General features: G+C 40.3%; 1 protein-coding gene across 4 annotated transcripts in view; it reads left to right on the top strand.

Moving 5' to 3' along the window:
• The window catches only part of aatk.S (apoptosis-associated tyrosine kinase S homeolog), a 116,536-nt gene that overhangs the window by 78,383 nt on the left and 16,257 nt on the right, over positions 1-21,896 (top strand). For all 4 annotated transcript variants that reach the window (XM_041579202.1, XM_041579201.1, XM_041579204.1 and 1 more), the window contains 7 exons: positions 2,491-2,570; positions 5,260-5,378; positions 13,278-13,365; positions 15,468-15,601; positions 17,414-17,498; positions 19,168-19,289; positions 21,159-21,308. In XM_041579202.1, the coding sequence (XP_041435136.1) occupies positions 2,491-2,570; positions 5,260-5,378; positions 13,278-13,365; positions 15,468-15,601; positions 17,414-17,498; positions 19,168-19,289; positions 21,159-21,308 (778 nt within the window). The remainder of the gene's footprint in view (positions 1-2,490; positions 2,571-5,259; positions 5,379-13,277; positions 13,366-15,467; positions 15,602-17,413; positions 17,499-19,167; positions 19,290-21,158; positions 21,309-21,896) is intronic.

Here is a 21,896-nt window from a genome sequence, read left to right as displayed (position 1 = left end):
TACTGCCAACGAAAAAAAGCTTGCTAAATATTAGATGTAAGATATTTTATCTAGTGTTTCCTAATGCAATCTAATATCTAGCTAGCCCTATTTTTTATTATAGGCTGAAAGGAAACATGTTATTTTTTATAGGTTTAAGGTTTGAAGGTAAGGGACAAGAGGCCAACCAGAAGCTTATCTGTGCCATGGTTGGCCTTTATCCGTCAGTAGTGGCACACAGTAATGTTTTTATGTAATGAGATGAAAAGCTTGGAACTAATGACACCAGTTATTTATTCTATAAATATAGTGCAATATAATTTAACTTTTTTGTAATGCAAACAAAGGCATTGTAAACCTAAGTACATTAATGAAATACGGACACATACTGCCATAGTGATTCCATGTTAAAAATGTAAAAGTTGGATTTATACCACCATGACAACAAATGAGTATTTATTGCATAAACACTTTCACCACATTCACACCACATACATAATGTAGAGCTCTGTCCTCTGTGCAAATGTAAGATTAGATTAATATGTTTGATATTCAGTTGAATCTGCAACAAAATGAGCCACTAGCTGAGAGAGAACTATACATTAAAATGATTTGGCATACAGTGGTGTAATATTTATTGAAATGGGCCAAAGATGGGGTCTTGCTACTACCCTATACACACCCATCTGGAGAAGATCTCATCAACACCAGGGTCCACTGGGTTTTGAAACACTACCTGACTAATAACAGGTTAAAATACCGCCACATACTACAATTGTCCGAACAAATTGCACTGATTTTGTTCAGTACAACCCCCCTTTCTTCCCACATGCTTACCTTGTATTCTTCGTGGGGGGGGGGCGGTCGGGGGGGACTGTAGATGATTTCAGACAGGTCTGGGTCGGTAGTGCCCGAACTAGCATTAGCATGTAGATTCTGACAAATGCTAGAGGGGCAGCTATAAGATGCCATAGACCAATGTTGTCCAACTTCTTTGGTATCAAGGGTCAGAATTTTTATGGCCTACGTAGGGGAGGGCCAATAATGGAAGCCATTGTTGACCACTCCCTGGTTTAACCACACCCACTTTAAGCTACACGCATTTTATAGCAAGAACCTTTAAGACCATGTCCAAGTTAATGGTGGTAGTGCACCTAAAAATCGAATGGTTTGGGCTCATTGCAGGGACAGGGTCGAACTGGGCCACCGGGACACCGGGAAAAAACGCTGTGGGCCCTGACAGCTGAGACCCTCTCCCTGAGCAAAGCCTCTTCCTGCTGCCGACCTCCATTCCTCCATTCTCAGGGCCAATAGTGGCAAAAACACAGTATGTGGAGAGCTTAACAAGGGTTGTGGCAGGGGGCCCCAGGGCCCCTCAGTCCGACCCCGTGCAGGGATATCACTCATATGTGAAAAATTTAAGTCATATTAAAACATACCCTTAAATCCATATGCCTCCTCCTCTGTGGATAACACAGCACCCCCAGAATATGTCTAAATACCTTAGGGCCTCTAACAGCAATTTCCAAATGCTTAATACCCTACCAGGCTCACGTCCCATGGTAGCATAGGGCAGACAGAGTATGGCACACAGGGAGCATAGGGCAGGCAGAGTTTGGCAGACACACAGGGAGAATAGGGCTGGCAGAGTATCGCACACACAGGGAGCATAGGGCAAGCAGAATATAGCACACACAGGGAGCATAGGGCAAGCAGAGTATGGCACACACAGGGAGCATAGGGCTGGCAGAGTATGGCACACACAGGGAGCATAGGAGAGGCAGAATATAGCAGAAGACAGGGAAAACTATCAGGACCATTCTAAGATGGATAGTAATACTGTTCTAAATACAGTGAAACAATGCTGGTTCCACTTCAGTACTTGTATGAGGTGTGAACAGTGCGGGCACTTTCAGTCTGGGTCTGAGGAATGGATAGTACAGTGCTTTAGAGGTGTGAACAATAGAGGTGTTACAGGTGTGAACAATGCAGGGGGGATTATAGGTGCAGGGTCGAACTGGGCTGGCAGGACATCGGGAAAAAACCCCGTGGGCCCCCGGCTCTTGTGGGCCCCGCCGGCCCAGATCTGCGATTTGGAGCCTTCTTAATGCCAAGACCTCCCTTTGTCGTACGGCCGCCGCTAGAAAACTGTACACATGCATACACAGGCATCGCTGCACACATGCACGCATATGCGGCGCTGTGCGTCAGAGCAGCGGGGGACCCCCAGTCCAACCCTGTATAGGTGTGAACAATGCAGGAGTTTACAGTTAATCTCAGTTCTAATACCTTTTAAAGCTTAAACAAGGAAAGCAATCACAGCAGGCAGACTTTCATGTGGGGGGCCACTCAAGAAGGGGCTGCCAGTTGGACAGCACTGCCATAGACAGTCACAATTGCACCTTAGTGTACTTAAAAATGTAAGGGCCAGTGCCTGATAACAGTGCATTTTTAATATATTGTGTTGGATACAATATTACATTCACAATCTGATCTATCTACTCTCTACAGTTCAGCTTCTCAAATCCACAGACCTGGGAAGGCAGAGCTTGCTTTACCTGAAGGAGATTGGTTTTGGCTGGTTTGGAAAGGTGAGCATTAATTGCTGCCCTCTGCAGGCTACAACCAGTTTAACAAAAGTGTTCCAATGCAGAAATGTTTTTTATATGTGTTAGATGTTTTGGTGTCATAAATTTCAGTCTTTTATTGTTTTGCCATCTTTGGCAGCTTTGCTCTCTTCTCTCTCCCACCTAGGGCAAGGCATTTTGATGATGGTGAACAAATTAACAAGGAATGCTTTTTGGGCTTTCAGGGGCCCTTTGGAGGCCAAGTTATACGCACACTTCTTCCTTTGCTGTCAGTAAGATATAAGTTGCAGCAATTTGCAGTGTTTTGGTAAATGGTCAATAGTGCTTGGAGGTCATTTATAAAGTTTATACAGGGCATATCCCTTTGCATATACTGTAGTTGTTTTGCACATGGTTTCCCCTAAACGCTAACATTTTGCATTGCTGTGCTCATCTTTCCTTTTTTTCTGAATTGTAGTGAAATCTGCATTGTGCACATACAATACACACAAATGAGCACAAATATTCGCAAATGAGAGGTGTTCACACTGTGTGTTTTTGTGTACAGCATATCTGTGAATTCAATATGCAAATATTTTACCCACCACCAAAGGTGTGGCGTAACTCAAGTGCAATATTTACAATTATGCTCTTACACCATTATTGCACAGGTTAATAAATGTAAACACACACAGGGAATAGAGGTTCACTGTGCGAATCATTCTACACTGTGTGAAGTTTATAAAGAGCTCCCTGGTGTGCCATACCCTTTATGGCTAAATTACAATTAATACATATCCAGCCAGCAGTCCTGGAATTCTTTAGCATGCCGTACAGATAAGATGTAACCTTTCTTCTGTTCTTTCTTAATGAAAATGTATATCTATCTAGAATCCCTGCCAAAAAGTAAGACAGGACTGCAGTTTATTGCTGGAAAGGAAGTAACATAGTACATTATGTTGAAAAAAAGACACACATCCATCAAATTCAACCTTTTAAGATGTAACCTTTCTTCTGTTCTTTATTGATGAGATTGTATATCTGTCTAGAATCCCTGCCATAAAGTAAGACAGGACTGCAGTTTATTGCTGGAAAGGAAGTAACATAGTAAGTTAGATTGAAAAAAAGACACACGTCCATCAAGTTAAACCTTTTAAGTCTATATATAACCTGCCTAACTGCTAGTTGATCCAGAAGAAGGCAAAAAAAAAAACCATCTGAAGCCTCTCCAAAAAAATCCAGTAAAAATCTCCAATATACTTAATTAAAAAATGTGTACCGTTTTTATAAGAAACCTGACTGTATGCAGTGACATTCTCAATTAATTTACTGCTGTGGATATGAATTGTCAGACGGTCCCTAACTGCTGGGCAGGGAAACAATCATACTTCTGAACAGCAGGGGGAGCCCAGCCTTACTTCCCAGCCATGCAGAATTCAAGCAGCTTTGTTTGTTTCCCTGTAGAGCAGTCGGCGACTGTGTAGAGATTTGTATTAAGATTTTATTTTACTAAATTTTACTAGATTATTTTATTTGATTATTTACATCCCCTTTACTGTTTCTAACTCCAGCTACAGAGACAAAGATCATGGAGCTAGATTTAAACAGATAAACTGGGATTCTATTTGGATGATTATTTTGCTGCAACCAATGGTTCTGCAGAGTAGAGTAAGTTTGTATTAAACAATACAAAAACTATAAATCCACATTAGATTACATGACAACACAGGACCTGCTGTATCCACTTCTTGCAGCGCAGACCACACTGAGCATGTGCACAGTCTTGGTCTTGCAAAGATGTTTAACAAAGTTACAAGATGGTGACCCCCTGTGGCCAATTTTGAAAGCATAAATCATTTGTTTGATTAGGCTTGTGGTGCAATAACTTCATGTTTATGTTTAGTATACAAAATACAGCATTTCTAACTTTATTCTATTTTAGACTTTACTTCCCCTTTAAAACTATCTAATGTTGGTACAGACATGAGTATTAAGAGATATATTCTCCAAACAAGATTCTACAAATTTTCCAGGTGTAAAGACCACACTTTATGCTGCAAATGTACTACCTAAAAGCAAATTCCTTTTTACTGTAAAAATCAAAACTTTGGCTATTATGGCTTCAGCTTGGCCACCCCTGGTAACCTGCAGGGTCCACTGTTCATTTGAGTAAAGTATCATTTGTAGTATAGAATATATCACTTTGTTATAGAGTGTACAGGTATTTAAACTACTGAATCAGGTATGTTTAAAAATGTGATCTACTGATGCCAGTGCATGGTGCTTTGATAGATGAAGTAAATAAAGCTTTTTGATGCCAATAATCATTTAGTGTATGGTGCTTTTCCAGACGAGGTGAATAGAAGCTGAAGTTTTGTCAACAGAACAATAGAAAAGAGGCCAAGCATGTATAATGTCAGTCATACAATACCATGGGCCAACTGGTTGGTTACCATATTCGTTGGCCAGCTCCAGACTTTGAAATAAGGACTCAATAAACAGAGAGCTGCTTAATGTATTTGCGATTTTTTTTTGAGGTTGTAAGAACCAAAAATAACAAAAAACATTTAATTAAAGCAACAGGCAAAATAGCATATTCAGCATATGCACTATTCACTGAAGTCATGTTGGAAAAGGGGGTGTACTGCACTTTCATTTAGATGGAAAGTGAGCATGGGTCAGTTGATTGAATTTTGTTTGTGTCTTGCTCCAGGTCCTACTCGGGGAGGTAAATTCTGGACTGAGCAGCACCCAGGTGGTGGTAAAGGAGCTGAAAGTTAGTGCCAGTGTGCAAGAGCAGATGCTGTTCCTAGAAGAGATACAGCCCTACAGGTATGTATAAACTGATTACAATAGCTGCACAGCACAGGAAAATCTTAGTACCCCAGCCAGCATCATGCAGGCATATGTAGAACCAGGAACATTCTAATCACCTTGACATCATGCGAAGAAAGGCAATCCAAAATAGGGGGTATTTTTAAAATGAAATCTCTGCACCATACTTCAAAGCAGCCATGTGTTTCAGAGCCATCATGTGTAATCTACCATACATATCCGACAATGCACACTGTTAAGGCTTTGCTCACATGAGAGCAATCAGTTCAGGGTGACTGTAGGTATCGTTTAAGTGCATAGAGCAGTATATCCAGTTGTAGGCAGTTTAGGAATTAGTATATCATATCTTTATTTCTCAGTCAGTCCATACAGTCGTTTCTTTGGTGCCTCACTACCTTAATTGATTGTTTGTTATGCCATGCAGGGGGCAGTGTTCTACCATATCTGGATGACTCCCCAAATAACTGAATATCGTCATATCGGTTAGCATGATATTTAAAGACAAATGCAGATGGGGATCTATCATCCAGAATGCTAAGGACCAGGGGTTTTCTAAATACATTGCACTGTTTTTGAGCACCTTAACAAAAATCTATTTTATAAAAATAATATATTTTATAAACATAATATAAAATTTCTAAATTCCATTCCTTTCATTATTGATTTTCTGCGTTTTATGCATTGTAACAAAATGCAGCACAGAAACATGTAATGATTCACACTGCTTACCCTTAACCTCTTACATGCAATTACAGAGTGCTGTATATTTCTGGGTTCCTGTTTGTTTAGTGTAGAGTTTGCATTCAGTAGGTTAAATGTTTAGTAAGCTATTTTTTTAAGTGCTTTGCTGCCTAGGTAGTCTATTCATGTGTGTACTTATCTCTTGATCTCACTTGTGGTGGCCCAACTCAAGATCCTGCTCACAAGAAACTGACACTCACAGGGTTAAATATTTAGTAAAACATATAAGCATATGCTCTGCTCCTCAATGGAATTTAGTCATACATGTAGGAGCTGCCCTTATAGTGTTGGAAATAATAATCATGGATGCTATTTGAGTTTTTTTTACAATAAAAACTCCGGAAAAAATCTGGCTTTTTGGGAAAACAAAATTTTGGATTTTCGATCAATTTTATCGAGTTTTTCCCCGATCCAATTAAATCGTCCCTTTTTTAATAATAAATAAGGTCAAATCATGGATTCTAGTTTGCTCTGACTTTTTTAGTAAAATTATCAGAAAAAAATCAAATTTTGATAAATAAGTCCAGTATTGACTTGAAAAATGGTAAAAAGGTCACTTGCCTTTATTAATCACTTGCTAACAAAGTACTTAAAGGAAAACTATACCCCCAAAATGAATACTTAAGCAACAGATAGTTTATATCAAATTGAATGACATATTAAAGAATCTTACCAAACTGGAATATATATTTACATAAATATTGCCCTTTTACATCTCTTGCCTTGAACCACCATTTCGTGACTCTATCTGGGCTGCCTCAGAGATCACCTGACCAGAAATACTACAACACTAACTGTAACAGGAAGAAGTGATGAAGCAAAAGGCAGAACTCTGTCTGTTAATTGGCTCATGTGACCTTACATGTGGTTTGTATGTGTGCACAGTGAATCTTACGATCTCAGGGGACGGCCCTTATTTTTTAAAATGGCAATTTTCTATTTATGATTACCCAATGGCACATACTACTAAAAAAGTATATTATTATGATAATGGTTCATTTACATGAAGCAGGGTTTTACACATGAGCTGTTTTACTCAGTGTCTTTTAATAGAGACCTACATTGTTTGGGGGGTATAGTTTTCCTTTAAAGGAAGGTACTTCAGGAAGATTGACTTTTATGTTTTTTTATCCTAAAGCCAAAGTTGCTTTGACATGATAATATTAAACAAAATACCTTTTTAACCCTAATGATAACAGTATAATTTTCCAAGTATTTCATGCCTCCACATGCTGACAAAAGGCTGACCCTACTTATGCATAGTCCTGGGTCTATTTACCACCTAAAATTTTAAGTTTGGGCCCCCAGATGTTGTTGGACTAGAATTATCAAATACTTTAGCCCGTGATTTTAGGTTGAAGAATCATGGGAGTTGTAGTCTTGCAACATCCTGGGATCCAATGTTGAAAGGCAGGGTTTTTAGGTTTTATACAGCCTAACTACTGGTGCTGATTCTGCTTGCACCAGTACTCCCTGGCTAATGTAGGTTAGATCCCAGTTATGAGATCTGTTATCGGGAAACCCATTATCCATAAACCTTGATTTACAGAAAGGCCATCGGCCATAGACTAAAATTTTTAAAAAAATGATTTCCATTTTTTCTGTAATAATAAAACAGTTCGTTGTATTTGATCCCAACTAAGATATAATTAATCTTTATTGGGGGCAAAACAATCCTAATGGTTTTATTTAATATTTAAAGTATCTTGTAGTAGACTTAGAGGCCCATTTATCAAAGGTCGAATAATAGAATTATATGAATTATTTAAAATTGTTATTATTTTATTCTAAAATTCAGACAAATAGTCCCAACTAAAAATTTTAATCAAATTTAAACTGGAAAGAAATACTCAAATTTTGTGCATCAATTTTTTTGATGCAAAACATTTTCTTCCTCCCATTGGAGTCTATGGGTGTAATTTTTTGCGGCAAAACTTAGCAAAAATTTCACTCATCACTACTATTAATATCTTCAAATAGTTCAAGGGACCTCTGCCATTGACTTCTACATCAGCACAGACAATAATGAAGTATTGTCTGTAAACTGAGTGTTGTGGGAGTATCTGCAGAATAGAGCACAGTAACAATATTGGAGGGAGAAAAATCTTTATATTGACCAAGAGTATTTTGTACAGAATAGAGGCTGCTGTCTGAAGGCCCCCCCCCGCACGTGTGCGTATGCAGGGAAAAAGCACTGGGTGCGGGGCAAGGGCCGGGGTCCTGACAGTTTATTTTCCCGGCGTCCCGTCGGCCTAGACCAACCCTGGATCTGTTATCTGGAACCCTGTTTTCCAGAAAAGCTCTGAATTACAGGATGCCCATCTCCCATAGATTCCATTTTAAACAAACATTCACATTTTTAAACATGAATTTCTTTTTATCTTTAATAATAAAACAATACGTCGTATTGATCCTAACTGTGATATAATTAATCCTTAATGATTTTTAGCAGATATAGTATAAGGCATGGTCATGCACTTATCCAGAAAACCCCAGGGGGGGGGGTTCCACTAAGGGACCCAGGGAGATGCAAAGATCCCCTGACAGATGACAAATTGGGTTTTTTGGTTTTTCCTCACCTTCTAACCACCCATCACCACTGTTTAGAAGTCCTTTAATCTTAGATGTGCAGACAGCTCTTAAAAATTAACATGAATTTGTACCAGAAAGAAAGGAACTGCAAAGAAGAGCTAACGAGGTCGCACAGCCTTGTTAATAAATATAATTAGATTGTGTGTGTAACTTGGAAACCATGAAAGGAATAATTAATGCCTTAAACATTTGAACCACTAAGGTGATAGGATTAGTGGACAGGGTTTGGTCAAATATTGAGCCTTATTGGGAATAATAGGGCCTAGCCCAAAATGGAAGTCTGTTTGTCTTTTTTTTATTGGGACTCCATTATATCTATTTGGATATTTCCACCAACCATGGAACTCAGACAGGAGGGTGGGTGAAGGGAGAGAGACCTGCTAACTAAGTAGTATGGGGCTCATTGTTTCCGATGGTCAGGGACGGAACTTGGGGTAGGCAGAAGAGGCAGCTGCCTAGGGCACAACAGTTAGGCAGTGCTGGGCAGGTACCTCTCCTGCCTACCCCTAGACCGGACTCACCTGGCACAAGGCTTGCGCGACCCTCAACCTCACACGAGCAGGAACGGCGATACCGCACATGCAAGAAAGGCGCTACCACGCATGCACGCAGATGCTGGGGGAAGTGGGGGAATGCTGGACTGCCTAGGGCGCACAGCCGGCCTGGCGCACCTCTGCTGATGTTGGCTATATATACATAAGTAAAGAAACACATATATATATACAAATATAAAGAAACACATAATTTAGTTTATATGTAGCTTGGTCAGCTACAAAAAGGTGATGGGCACTCAAAAATCCACACAGGATTTTTGGCAGAAAACCACAAAATCTTTGGATTTTTGCACGAAACCCAGAGTAGATCAGGATATTTTCAGGACTTCTCCTTTTAAGTGATATACAACCTCAGCAGGTCTGAGATTTTCAGATTCTGACTTTTCCCATGCTCCGGGTATAATAAATCATGAAATCATTTTTTCGAGTTTTTGGCATTTGTACTTTAATAAAAAACCCCATATAAAAGAAAACCAAGATACCAGCCATCTCAATATCACCCGGCAGTGCATTCCACAACCTCACTGTCCTCACTGTGAAGAACTTGCTTCAAAGTTCTTTTCTTCTAGTCTGAATGTCTGGCCTCTGGTACTGTGATCCTCTTTATGGGTAAAAGTTCCCCTGCTATTTGTCTATAATGTCCTCTAATGTACCGTGCAGCCACGGGTTGTCTTAAATGTTACAACACTTCAAACAAAGCAGAGGGAAAATATAGTTATCCCTTCCACTGTAATTGGAAAATGTCTGGCATTATTGGTTACTAGTTAGCCTTTAACTTATTTTATTGCAGAGTTTGTGTAACCCCATCCCGACAGCATAAGTAGTGAAGGTCCATTAACAGCATCACAAAAATCAATTACAGTGGTGCTTGAAAGTATGTGAACCCTTTTCTACATTTATATATGAATTTGATCTAAAACATCATCTGATTTTCAAATAAGTTCTAAAAGTAGATGACGAAAATGTAGTTAAACAAATGATACAAAAATTATTATATCTGGTTATGTATGGACAAAAATTATCCAATAAAATATCTGCATGTGGCAAAAATAAGTGAATCCTTATGATTATCATATAATTTGAAGGTGAAATTAGAGTCTGGTGGTTTCAGTCAATGGGATGATCAGGTGTGAGTGAGAGACCCTATTATATTTAAGTGCTGAACTCCACGGCACGATGAGGACCGATTTGTTGCACGGCGATGACACGCATGCGACATGTCGGATGTGCAGAATATAATGGGACTGATAGAGAAATCACAGGAACAAACTACAGGCCGACTGTTGGATGTGAACGGCGCACGTTGCGTCTTCATCCGACAGTTAGATACATATAGCTTGTACCTGAGATTTCTTGATCAGTCCCATTATATTCTTCCTGTCCGACATGTCTAATGCTTGTCATCATCGTGCGCCGAATCGGCCCTCATTGAGCCGTGGAGTTCAACCCTAAAGAACGGTGATCCAGCAAAGCCTGATCACACATTTGTGGATGTGCATTATGGCTCAAACAAAGGAGGTGACTGATGACCTCAGAAAGAGTTGTTGATGTCTATAAAGCTGGGAAAGGTTAGAAGACTATCTCTTAACAGTTTGGACTCCACCAACCAACAGTCAGACTGTTTGAAAAGCAGATGAGATTTTGAGTCACTTTCATAAAATATAGAACATTTTAAAGGGTTCACAAACTTTCAAGCACATTTGTATATAGTATTCAAACAGTCCAAATTAATGGAAGTCTTTAGTTTCCTTATTTGTAAAACTGTAACAATAAATTAAAAGTACCACATTAAAAACAACCCATGCAAAGTGTCCATCAATAAATACAAAGTAAGTATTTTATTAAACTATCTTAAACTAAAATGTTTGTTTAATCATAGAGGGGAGAGAGAATCTTGTTTTTTAATCCACACTGCCTCTCTTTTTAGTAACTGTCGAATCTGGGTAAATTAACTTACTCTAGTTTTGCCCATCTCACTTGAGCTACAGTATGTTTAGCATATTAAAAAACTTTTAGCAACAGACAACTGAAGATGAATATTCTTTCTTTAATCCTGTTCAATTTTTTTGCACCCGAGGAAAGGGGTTGGCCCCCAAAAACATTTGTCACAATTTCTGCTATAAAATCAAAGGCATATGTTGGTGTGCTTCTTCCTTGTATATAGACTGAAATTGACTTCCCTGGAAGTGCTCTGGGATTTGAATGCACAAGTAAGAGGTGTGCTGTGAAAAAAAATACTGTTGATCTTTTGCTAATGCCACATGGAAGATTTAAGGCAGGGGTGTCCAAACATTTTGAAACGAGGGCCAGATTTAGGGGCCGATTCATCAAGAGTCGAATATCGAGGGTTAATTAACCCTCGATATTCGACTGGGAACTAAAATCGTTCGACTTCGAATATCGAAGTCGAACGATTTTGCGCAAATCCTGCGATCGATCGATCGAAGGATTTTTCGTTCGATCCCCATAGGCTAACAATGACTTCGGTAGGTTTTATCTACCGAAGTAGGTGGTCGAAGTATTTTTTAAAGAGACAGTACTTCGATTATCGAATGGTCGAATAGTCGAACGATTTTTACTTCGAATCGTTCGAATCGTTCGAATTCGATCGAATTCGATCGAATTCGATCGAATTTAACCAATTCGATGGTCGAAGTACCCAAAAAATACTTCGAAATTCGAAGTTTTTTTAATTCGAATCCTTCACTCGAGCTTCATGAATCGGCCCCTTAATGTGTGAGGGCCGACCATTCAGCCTGACATCCATTCCGATGTAGCTAGCTTGTGATCAGGTTCATTCACTCCTGGAGATGGATGCGTACACCGCATTTAGGAAGTGGAGAAGTGGAGTCTGTTTGGACTTATTCAAGAAATCGCGTAGCCATAGCAGTAATATTTGGGCACATGATTAGTGAAATGATCTGCCACCTGGTCTATATTGCTGTCTGTGTGCTGAAGGTGTTAGCAATAGACACGTAATGGCACATAGTGATGCACCACTCTCGAATACTTTCTGTAGATCACTGTACTGGCACGTCAGGACGTCTATTGCTCCTTCAGCCCCATAAAAGTATGCGAGAGCATCGTGTCACTATGTTCCAGTACGTGTCTATTGCTAACACCTTCAGCACACAGACAGCAGTATAGACCAAGTGGCAGATCATTTCACTAATGTGCCAAAATATTACTGCTACGGCTACGTGATTCCTGATTGCACTGTGCTGGGGGGGCCAAATTATTATTAATTTCTTGAGGTGTAAATTTGAAAACGGGCCGCAATTGGCCCATGGGCCTGACTTTGGACTGACTCCTTTTTTAAGGAGAAAGCTGCATTGCTAGTGCTTCCCCACTATCTCTAGTCCAGGGGGCTTGCTGTAGGCTGGCACTAATCCTCTACCAGAAAGCATTTGTGCCCTGATCATATGTTTACCTACACAGACAACAATGCTTTGTATTTTCAGAGAGTTAGTGATCAGTCATTAGGTAATGGGCACCTGTCGTACACAAACAAACAGTGCACCCTAAAGGAACGTCACACATTCTTTTTTTATTGTAGCAAGGTAAAGCATTTAACTGAGCAATTTAGCAGGGTGTAGGAGGCAAGGAGAAAAACAATCAATAGTACAGTGACACCGAGCACAGAACTTAACAGAAACCAGTACTGCTTGTACCCAAAGCAAAGTTATTAAAAAATCCTAAGAATAATGAGTCTGTGCTTATAACCTGACATACAATCATATACTTAACAGGATGCAGGAAGTATAAATATCCGTGCTACCAAGCGTGATCCCAAGAGAAAACTATTACGCAGCTTTTTCTTCTACAGTGGTTCTACTAGATTATTGGATACAACTGTATCACAGCTACTGTGCTTTGAACAGAGGGATATTTGTGCTGCTTTTTGCTGATTATGTGAAACTTAACTCTCTCCCAAATGACAGTACTGTGCATCTGGAACACAAGCATGTTAGCAATACATTATAATGTTCCCCTTTCCTTATTTTCACAGAGTGCTTCAGCATGCCAATGTGCTGCAGTGCCTTGCCCAGTGTGCGGAGATCACCCCCTATCTGCTAGTTATGGAATTCTGCCCATTGGTAAGTTTGTGGGGAAACCATGGCAGCCACTTAGGTGTATATTCTATATATCAGTGAGGCCCACTGATGACCTTGTCCCAAGAGGGCTTTGTGGGGATCATCTGAAAGCAAAGAAAGAAGAGTAGCAGTTCTACCAGAGTTTTGTGGTTGGGGTTGTATCTTGGCTGATAATCTGAAGTAAGCAAATTAAATAGTATAGGAAGAGATATCCTGCTGGCACCTTTTGCGACTCTGGCTTGGATGGAAGCACTGACACCTTCTGTGGAACACCAGGCATGTCTCAGTAACCTCTTGCTATCATTAAAGGTACACTGACATTTAAATATAAGCACTCATGTGACAACTTCCTAAACATATCAAATGGCATGTGCTGTTTTGTAAAAACTCTGCACCGCCTGACTGTACAGATGATGTAGCAGGTATTTAGGACTGTAAGAGAGAAAACACCCTGGGCAAATAATTAGCATGCACAGTATCATGTGCTACAATGGGAATTCTCTTTCCAGTCAAAAGAACAGCCCATAGCTTTAATAGATAATATAACTGGTTTATTCAGAAGGCTGCTCCAGCCAATTATCACTTGCTTGCTAGTGGTCAGTGGCCTCCCCAGTAGCCTGAGTTTAACTGTTTCATGTAACTTGTATACTTCGGTTCATTCACACCAAAGTTTAAGGAACAGTAACACTCAAAAATGAAAGTGTTTTAAAGTAATAAAAAATATCATGTACTGTTGCCCTGCACTGTAAAAATGGATTAGTGTGCTTCAGAAACACTACTATAGTTCATATAAACAAGCTGCTGTGTAGCAATGGCGGAAATTTCAAAAAGGCTATATGGTACAGGTTAAATAGTGGATAACAGATCTACAGAGCTTATCTTTTATCTGCTATGTAACCTGAGCCTTTTCTCCTTTGAATGGCTGCCCCCATTGCTACACAGCAGCCTATTTATGGGTCTAGGTTATCTCTCCCCTTTGAAAGCTAATGGCGGGGGAGGACTAAGCCCTATGATGAAAACCAATGCCCAGGTCGGGAGACCTTATTTTTCAGGTAATGCTCTTATGCCGGGAGGCTTTAGCATTTGAAATTATGACCAGAGGTAAATAGTTAGGGACCGCCATATGGGTTTTACCTTGACGTGGTATGGTGGCTTATCAATCTTATGATCATAATTTTGTAACTAAAAAACCCCCTGTCTTTGTAAATACATGCATCTGCATAGATTACTGATATGACAGGGGACCAGGGAATGTGCATTGATCAATTTTTCTTTTTTTTTTTCTATGTCTGTAGTTAATTTGGCCAGATCAGTAGCACTTCCAATGTATTTCAGTACATTTTTATTTAGCCATGGAGTGCTCTCACAATTTTTCCTTTTTGTATTATGTAAACAATAGTAGTGTTTCTGAAGCAAACACAGCAGTTTTACCAGTGGAGGACAACACTGCATTATATTTGTATAACTTTAAAACACTTTTTATTTTTGATATTACTGTTCCTGGATTTGTGGAGTAGATTGGATCTTATAAGGGCAAATCACTGTAGTGTTTGTGGTGCATTGAATGGTACTTTTATGTATGTACAAAACAGGGGGTGTGGAAGCACTCTAAAGGCTAAATAATAGTATATTTAAGTATAATGGAAGTGCTAGTCCCCTGTCTCAAAAGTTTACAAAACAGGGGTTTTTAGTTACAAAGTTATGATCATAAAGTTGAAAAGCCACCATACCACGTCAAGGTAAACCCCATATGGCGGTCCCTAACTTCTTTGCCTTTTGGCCGTAGTATAAAAAGTCTTACTGCATAGTAGTATTCGGTGTAATCAGTGTATGTTGAACCTTGGTTTCAGTGTAAAGGATCTATCCTCCTCCGTCAGTATGTGGCTTTTAAGGGAGAGGAATTGTCCAAACCAACGCCCATTTTTAAAAGTATAGGGCCCCATTAGTTTAAGGGGGGTATGGGGTGCTATTAAAAAACCACACGAAGCTCAGACACAGCTTCCGGCAACAATACAATGTACAAAATAGGGGGTGTGGAAGCACTCTAAGCACTTTTATGTATGTACTAGGTTTGGGTTCCTATGTAATATGCTTTGTGTTTTCAGGGGGACCTCAAAGGGTATCTCCAGAGTTGTGCTGCCTCTGAATCAACAGCCCCAGACCCCTTGACTCTGCAGAGAATGGGTTGTGAGGTGTGTTGTGGGCTCCTCCATCTACACAAGCATAATTATACTCACAGGTAATGATGTGTACATTGGAAAGTGTTGTAGGCAGGGGTCTCATTGTTGGTTTGTGTAGGGGAGAGGTACCTGTGTGTCTGGATATTAGTTTTCTTCTCTATTCTTCTTCTCATGCACTCAGCTGAAAGTATCATACAGTGATCTTTAGCATGTGACTCTCTCAGTGATGCAGAGAGCATAGTTTCTGGCATCCCTCAAGTGAACCTGTTCCTTCATGGTCCATCCCTAATTTTCTCATTATATCTCATTGCTTTTCTTCCATTGCTCGTAGACTGAGTAGTTTCTCTCACATACCCCTGGAGGCCTCTTATGGTTTGTTCCCTGGAACAATATCCTGATGCTGAATGAGTGGGACATACAGGCTCCAGCATCAGTGATTTTGTTGCAGGCGGCACACATTGCTCCTGGAAGGCTGCACGACCCTATATTGTATGATCTACCTGATCTCTTTGTCAATACCGTATCTGTTATAGCTGCATCGAAAGTGACTTTTTTTATAGGCTGCTGTCTAGCTGTCTTAAATGAAATGCTGTTTTACTCCATCTGCTCCTACAGCAACCCTCCTTTTCCTAAAACCAGCTTGTCTAATTTGATCACTATCTGCCTGTTTTAGTCATCCAGTCACCCCCATTATTTGCTGTCATGATCTTAGGCTAGGGCCACCAGCCAAACAAGGGTCGAAACCAGCTTGCTGAAATATGCAGGCCTATTTCAGCCCCTACTGAGGTTTCTTTGGAAGTTGTAGTTCTATAACAGCTGAATTTCTGCGGGTTGGCAAGCCGTAGCACCTTCTTAGTGACTCATTGAAACACTTACAGATCACAGCCCACTCTGCAGCTGAATGGTTTTATTTCACTATACACACAGTGCCAGACAGAATGTATTGTTTCTCATTTAATTAGCTAGCTGTGCATTGGCATGGGATGAGCTCAGAGACTGCTGTTTGCATAGTGCCCAAGGCTCAGTGAGGAAGGTGAGGTACAGCCTGTACTGGGATATTTAGCCTTAAACTGTTAGAGAACACAATCATCTCTATTCACAAACTAAATGCAGGCACTGATGCTCCTGACAAGGTTGTACCTTTAAATTCACACAGTGCAAAGTAGCCCACTAAGGTTCCACTTTACACTAAAGTCCAAGGTAAGAAATGGATGAATCTAAGAAAACCAATGTAGCCAGCAATGCATGTGAGATACTACAGCAGGAATCTACAACCTACAGATGTTGAATTACATCTCCCAGAAAACTCTGACAAACATCTAGTAAGTTCATTTAAGGAACAGTAACAGCAAAAACTGAAAGTGTTTTAAAGTAATGAAAATATCATGTACTGTGGCCCTGCACTGGAAAAACTGATGTGTTTGTTCCAGAAACACTACTATAGTTCATATAAACAAGCTGCTGAGTAGCAATGGCAGAAATTGAAAAACGGCTATATGGCACAGGATAAATAATGGATAACAGATAACATTATGTTCTAAAGAGCTTATCTGCTGTGTAACCTGAGTCTTTCCTCCTTTGAATGACTGCCCCCATTGCTCCACAGCAGCTTATTTATATAAACAATAGTAGTGTTTCTGAAGCAAACACAGCAGTTTTACCAGTGCAGGGCAACACTGCATTATATTTTTATTATTTTAAAACAATTTTATTTTGTGATGTTACTGGTCCTTTAACAACTGAAGGACTGCAGGTTGCTGAAGCCTGTGCTGCAATAAGATGCTGGTTGTCGCAAGGATCTGTCTTGCGCAATGACACTCTTAAAAGTATCTTTCACCCTAACCTGTCTCTCTCCTTTTTTGCATGCATAGTGACCTTGCCCTTCGGAACTGTCTCCTGGCCGCTGACCTGTCTGTGAAAATCGGGGACTACGGATTGGCACACTCCAAGTATAGGGTGAGCATGGCATGTTTTTCAAACATGGCTCTTTGTATTTACCGTTAACTATTTATTGGATTAATTCCAGAATAGCCAAAATGTAGTTCACAGTTGTTGTCTCCAGAGTTTTCTGCCAGTTTCTGGCAGAGATTGCTGGGAACATTGCTTTAGGAAGATATCAGGGCAATAGGTTTGCTGCTTTTGTTGTAGTAAATGAATAATTTGTTGTGTACCGTGCAGTTAGCTTGTTGTGTGAGCTATCTAATTATAGGTTTGCTGGAGCATTTTGTAATACTCTACAAATTACACAAAACTAAAACTAAAACACCCCTTATTATAAGTGTAGCTGGAAGGGGTAAGTGAGAAGGCAGATAAGCAGGCAGATACAGGTTCCATATCTGTACAGATACAGGTATGGATCTTTTATCCAGAATGCTCGGGACCTGGGGTTTTACAAATAAGGGATATTTCCAGAATTTGGATCACCATACCATATATCTGCTAAAAATTAATTTAAACATTAAATAATCCCAATAGGATTGTCATGCCTCCAATAAGGTTTAATTATATCTTAGTTGGGATCAAGTACAATGTACTGTTTTATTAATACAGAGAAAAAGGAAATATTTTTTAAACATATCCCATTGCTTTATGTAGGGTTTTGCTTGCATGTACAGAGGCATTTAGCTATTGACAAAGGCGAATATGCATAACACAGTGAAAATAAGAGGCCTTCATAGCTGTGTGAATGATGGCGACACCTCATGTATTCAGCCTTCCAGCAAGTCTAGGAGAGAGACCTGAGTGGTACACAAAAAGAGCAGCAGCTGTGGTTTTAGCTTACGGCAGAAATAACAAATATTAACCAATGGTCTGTCCCTTTGTTTACTTTGACAAAAGGCATGCACAGTGAACGATCGCTTAACAATTATTATCTGATTGACCCATCCAATGACCGACTGTACTTGTTTTACAGCAAAAAATTTTAAGCCTTTACTGATTGGCAGTTGGAATTATATGATCATTTGCACCCCGTCAATGTAAAGACACATAGATGATTTTAACGAACCATGATAAGATCAGCGATTCACACAACAAAATCTGCCAGTGTACAGCCACCTTAACAGTTGTTACATATTTGTGGTGAATACATCAGGAATGTCTGTCTTTCACTGTGGGTGGGATGCTGGAAGGCAACAGGTTGGATCTGACTGATTAATCATATTTTCTAGGCTGGACAAACAATTGTAAGCTAGCCTTGCTGTGCTCATTGTAAACAAGAAGTGTCCCTGCAGCTTCTGTCTGTCTTGCACACGGAAGGACTGGGAATGGCTGGAGGACGGCTTGTTTCTTTGCCTCACACTCAGACACTTTTGTTACTATGTTACACAAATTCTGTGGTTTGTAACCAAACACCCTGGCATGTTGCCAGCTGTCCCCAGCCTGTGCCAGTGCAGGCAGCGAGCTGCCCAGATTAAGGAAGGGGAGGGGGAGGTAGGCGCTCTCTCACTTCAGAACACGTCTCTGCCCCAAGGGGGAGGAGGGGACTCTCTGCTGCCTCTCTCTCTCTCCCTGTCAGGGTGAGTCAGATGTCTGCTGATCCTCGGGGAGGGGGGAGGAAGGAGGAAGCAGCAGCGGGGGAGCTTGAAGCTGTGGCTGAGCGGGCAGCTATGTTTTTGCCTGGCAGGATGATTACCTTGTGACGTCGGATCAGCTGTGGGTGCCTCTGCGCTGGATTGCTCCGGAGCTCATCGACGAGGTGCATGGAAACTTGCTGGTGGTGGATCAGACCAAGGCCAGCAACATCTGGTGAGAAATAAAATAGTCTTGTCACCCTCCCTTCTTGACTGTCTCATTCACTCCTTGGATCTTTGGCTCTCTGGCTACAGGTCACTCGCTTGTCACTAAAAAAGGAACCTGCTGCTTCTTTCTCTTTCACTTATTTATTATCTGAGTTGAGTGGAGAATGTGGATCACAGAATCCTGTTTATATACACATGGGTAGTTTACCACATGCACTGCCCATCATTAGTACCCGGGTGTGGTTCTTGTCAGATCATGTGTGTCGCTTTCCTAGTGATGGCAGCAAGGCCTTACAAGAAGTTCATAAAAGTATAATGACCTGGAAGGTAATGTCTTGCCAGGAACACAAAGCCAAATTAACTGAACATAAGGTGTCCATGTAACACTGAGTATTGGACATACCTTTTAAATTCACACAGTGAAAAGTAGCCCACTAAGGTTCCACTCTACATTTAAGTCCAAGGTAAGAAAGGGAGGAATCTTAGAAAACCAATGTAGCCAGCAATGCATTGCAAGATACTACAGCAGGCATGTACAACCTACAGATGTTGAATTACATCTCCCAGAAAACTCTGACAAACATCTAGTTTGTTCATTAACAACTGAAGGACCACAGGTTGCTGAAGCCTGTGCTACAATAAGCTGCTGGTTGTCGCAAGGAAAAAGAAGTAGCATCTATGTCCACGTTTGCCTTGTTTAGCTCAAGAAATAACAAAAACCATAGATTATTCACAATCAAAACAAAAAGAGAAGTGTATGATTGACATAACTAATGTTGACCCAAGGGGTCAAAAAGGTACATGGAGGTAAGGAAGGTGTCGGATGGATGCAGATGGGCTACGGGTTGCTGAGAGTTTTAGGAGTAACACACCAGCACTGCACATTATTAGTTTTAACAGTTAGAAATTAATACAGAGCAATTTAGAGACTTTCCAAAAGACTGCTCTGAAAAAATAGGGAGTCACAAGTGCGGCAGCCAAATATATCACAAAATGTTAAATGATACAGCCCAGGGACCCTTTATATTTTCTCCTGTCCCAAGCAATACCCTCTTAAATCCCATGTAACCCATGCTCTCAACTGTCCAATCTACTATCATCCTTTCTGTGTATTGTGTGGATCTTTAGTCTCTTAAGATAGTTTGTCATGAAGAACTGTGAATAATAAACCAACTGAGCAGACACTCATGCAGGATTTCATGAGTGTCTGGTCAACCTGTATATGTTTTTGGTCATCACCCCCATGATGAAGGTCTGGTGCATGTGTAACCTGCACACCACACTGTATTTGGTGAGCTACTGACCTTTTGACAAGCATAATACCCCTTCCTGATTTAAAGCATGTAAAGCACATTGATATTAAACTATGATGGCACCTGAACAATAAAAGAGATGGATGGATGTTGTAAACGAGGGGCAGGGAGAGCAGAGGTAGGCACAGTGAGCTGTATCTTAACGCTGGGTGAAGGATAAAGCACATATATATATGTATTCATGGAGCGAAGATACACAAGTGATGGAGACATTACTAGTAATAGTGAGTTCGGGGCCGGGTGCTGATATGGAATATGTGTTCATGGAGAAAAGATACACTAGTGTTGGAGACATTACTAGTAATAGTGAGTTAGGGGCCTGGTGCTCAAGGAACATAAGCTTTCCCAGCAAAAATACAAACAAAGACCCGTCCTTTACCCCATCAGCTACAAATGGAACCTTGAACATACCTAACTGGTGCTTTAGAAAGGTTTACTAAACAGGCATACTAATATAAATTTGGTGCATTATAAGTCCACATTAGAAGTGCTCATTTCACAGTGTTCAGTTGTTTTCCCATGCATTTAGTTATTTCCTCTGACTGTATCCCTCTTTCCCAAAGGTCATTGGGCGTTACTCTTTGGGAGCTATTTGAATTTGGAAAGCAGCCATACCCGGAGTATTCTGATCGCCAGGTCCTCTGCTATGTCATCAAGGAACAGCAACTCAAGCTGCCCAGGCCTCAACTTAAACATCTGCACTCGGACCGCTGGTGAGAATCTTGCCCACTTACACATGAAACACAGCTGATAACCAGCTGAATGAACACAATCTATTATGCAATGTAGAATATTATCCCACAACATTGTAAGGCTCCTAAAATGCTCAGAATTTTACTTGAAATACACACACATGCACAGGATTGATCACCACAGAAACGTAAAGCCATACCAGTTTCCTGCAAGGGAATATGCACACTGTACCTTTGTTGATTCACTGAAGCTTTATTTAAAAAAATATCATATGCATTTCCTGAAGCTAAATGGATGTTTCTCTTATATAGGCAACACTTTACCCTCAGGTGTATGAGTGAGATTGTGTAATTGGGCTTTATTCTGCATATACAGTTGTCCACACATGAAATCTGTAATGTAGCAATGCACCATCTAGCAATATGTGGTCCATCTAGTAATACGTGGTCCAGCTTGCTTAAAACAACACTTGCAAAATTGTATAATTAAAATTTTGTGTGTGGAGGGATTGAAATACACACACTGGGACTCATTTATAAATTTTGCGCAGTGCAGATTGGTTTGCACAGTGAATATATTTGCCCTGCGCATGGTTATATTTATAAAGC

This window comes from Xenopus laevis, chromosome 9_10S (assembly GCF_017654675.1).
Source record: "Xenopus laevis strain J_2021 chromosome 9_10S, Xenopus_laevis_v10.1, whole genome shotgun sequence".
Classification (NCBI taxonomy): Eukaryota; Metazoa; Chordata; class Amphibia; order Anura; family Pipidae; genus Xenopus; species Xenopus laevis.
This window is presented reverse-complemented; position numbering and strand designations above follow the sequence as displayed.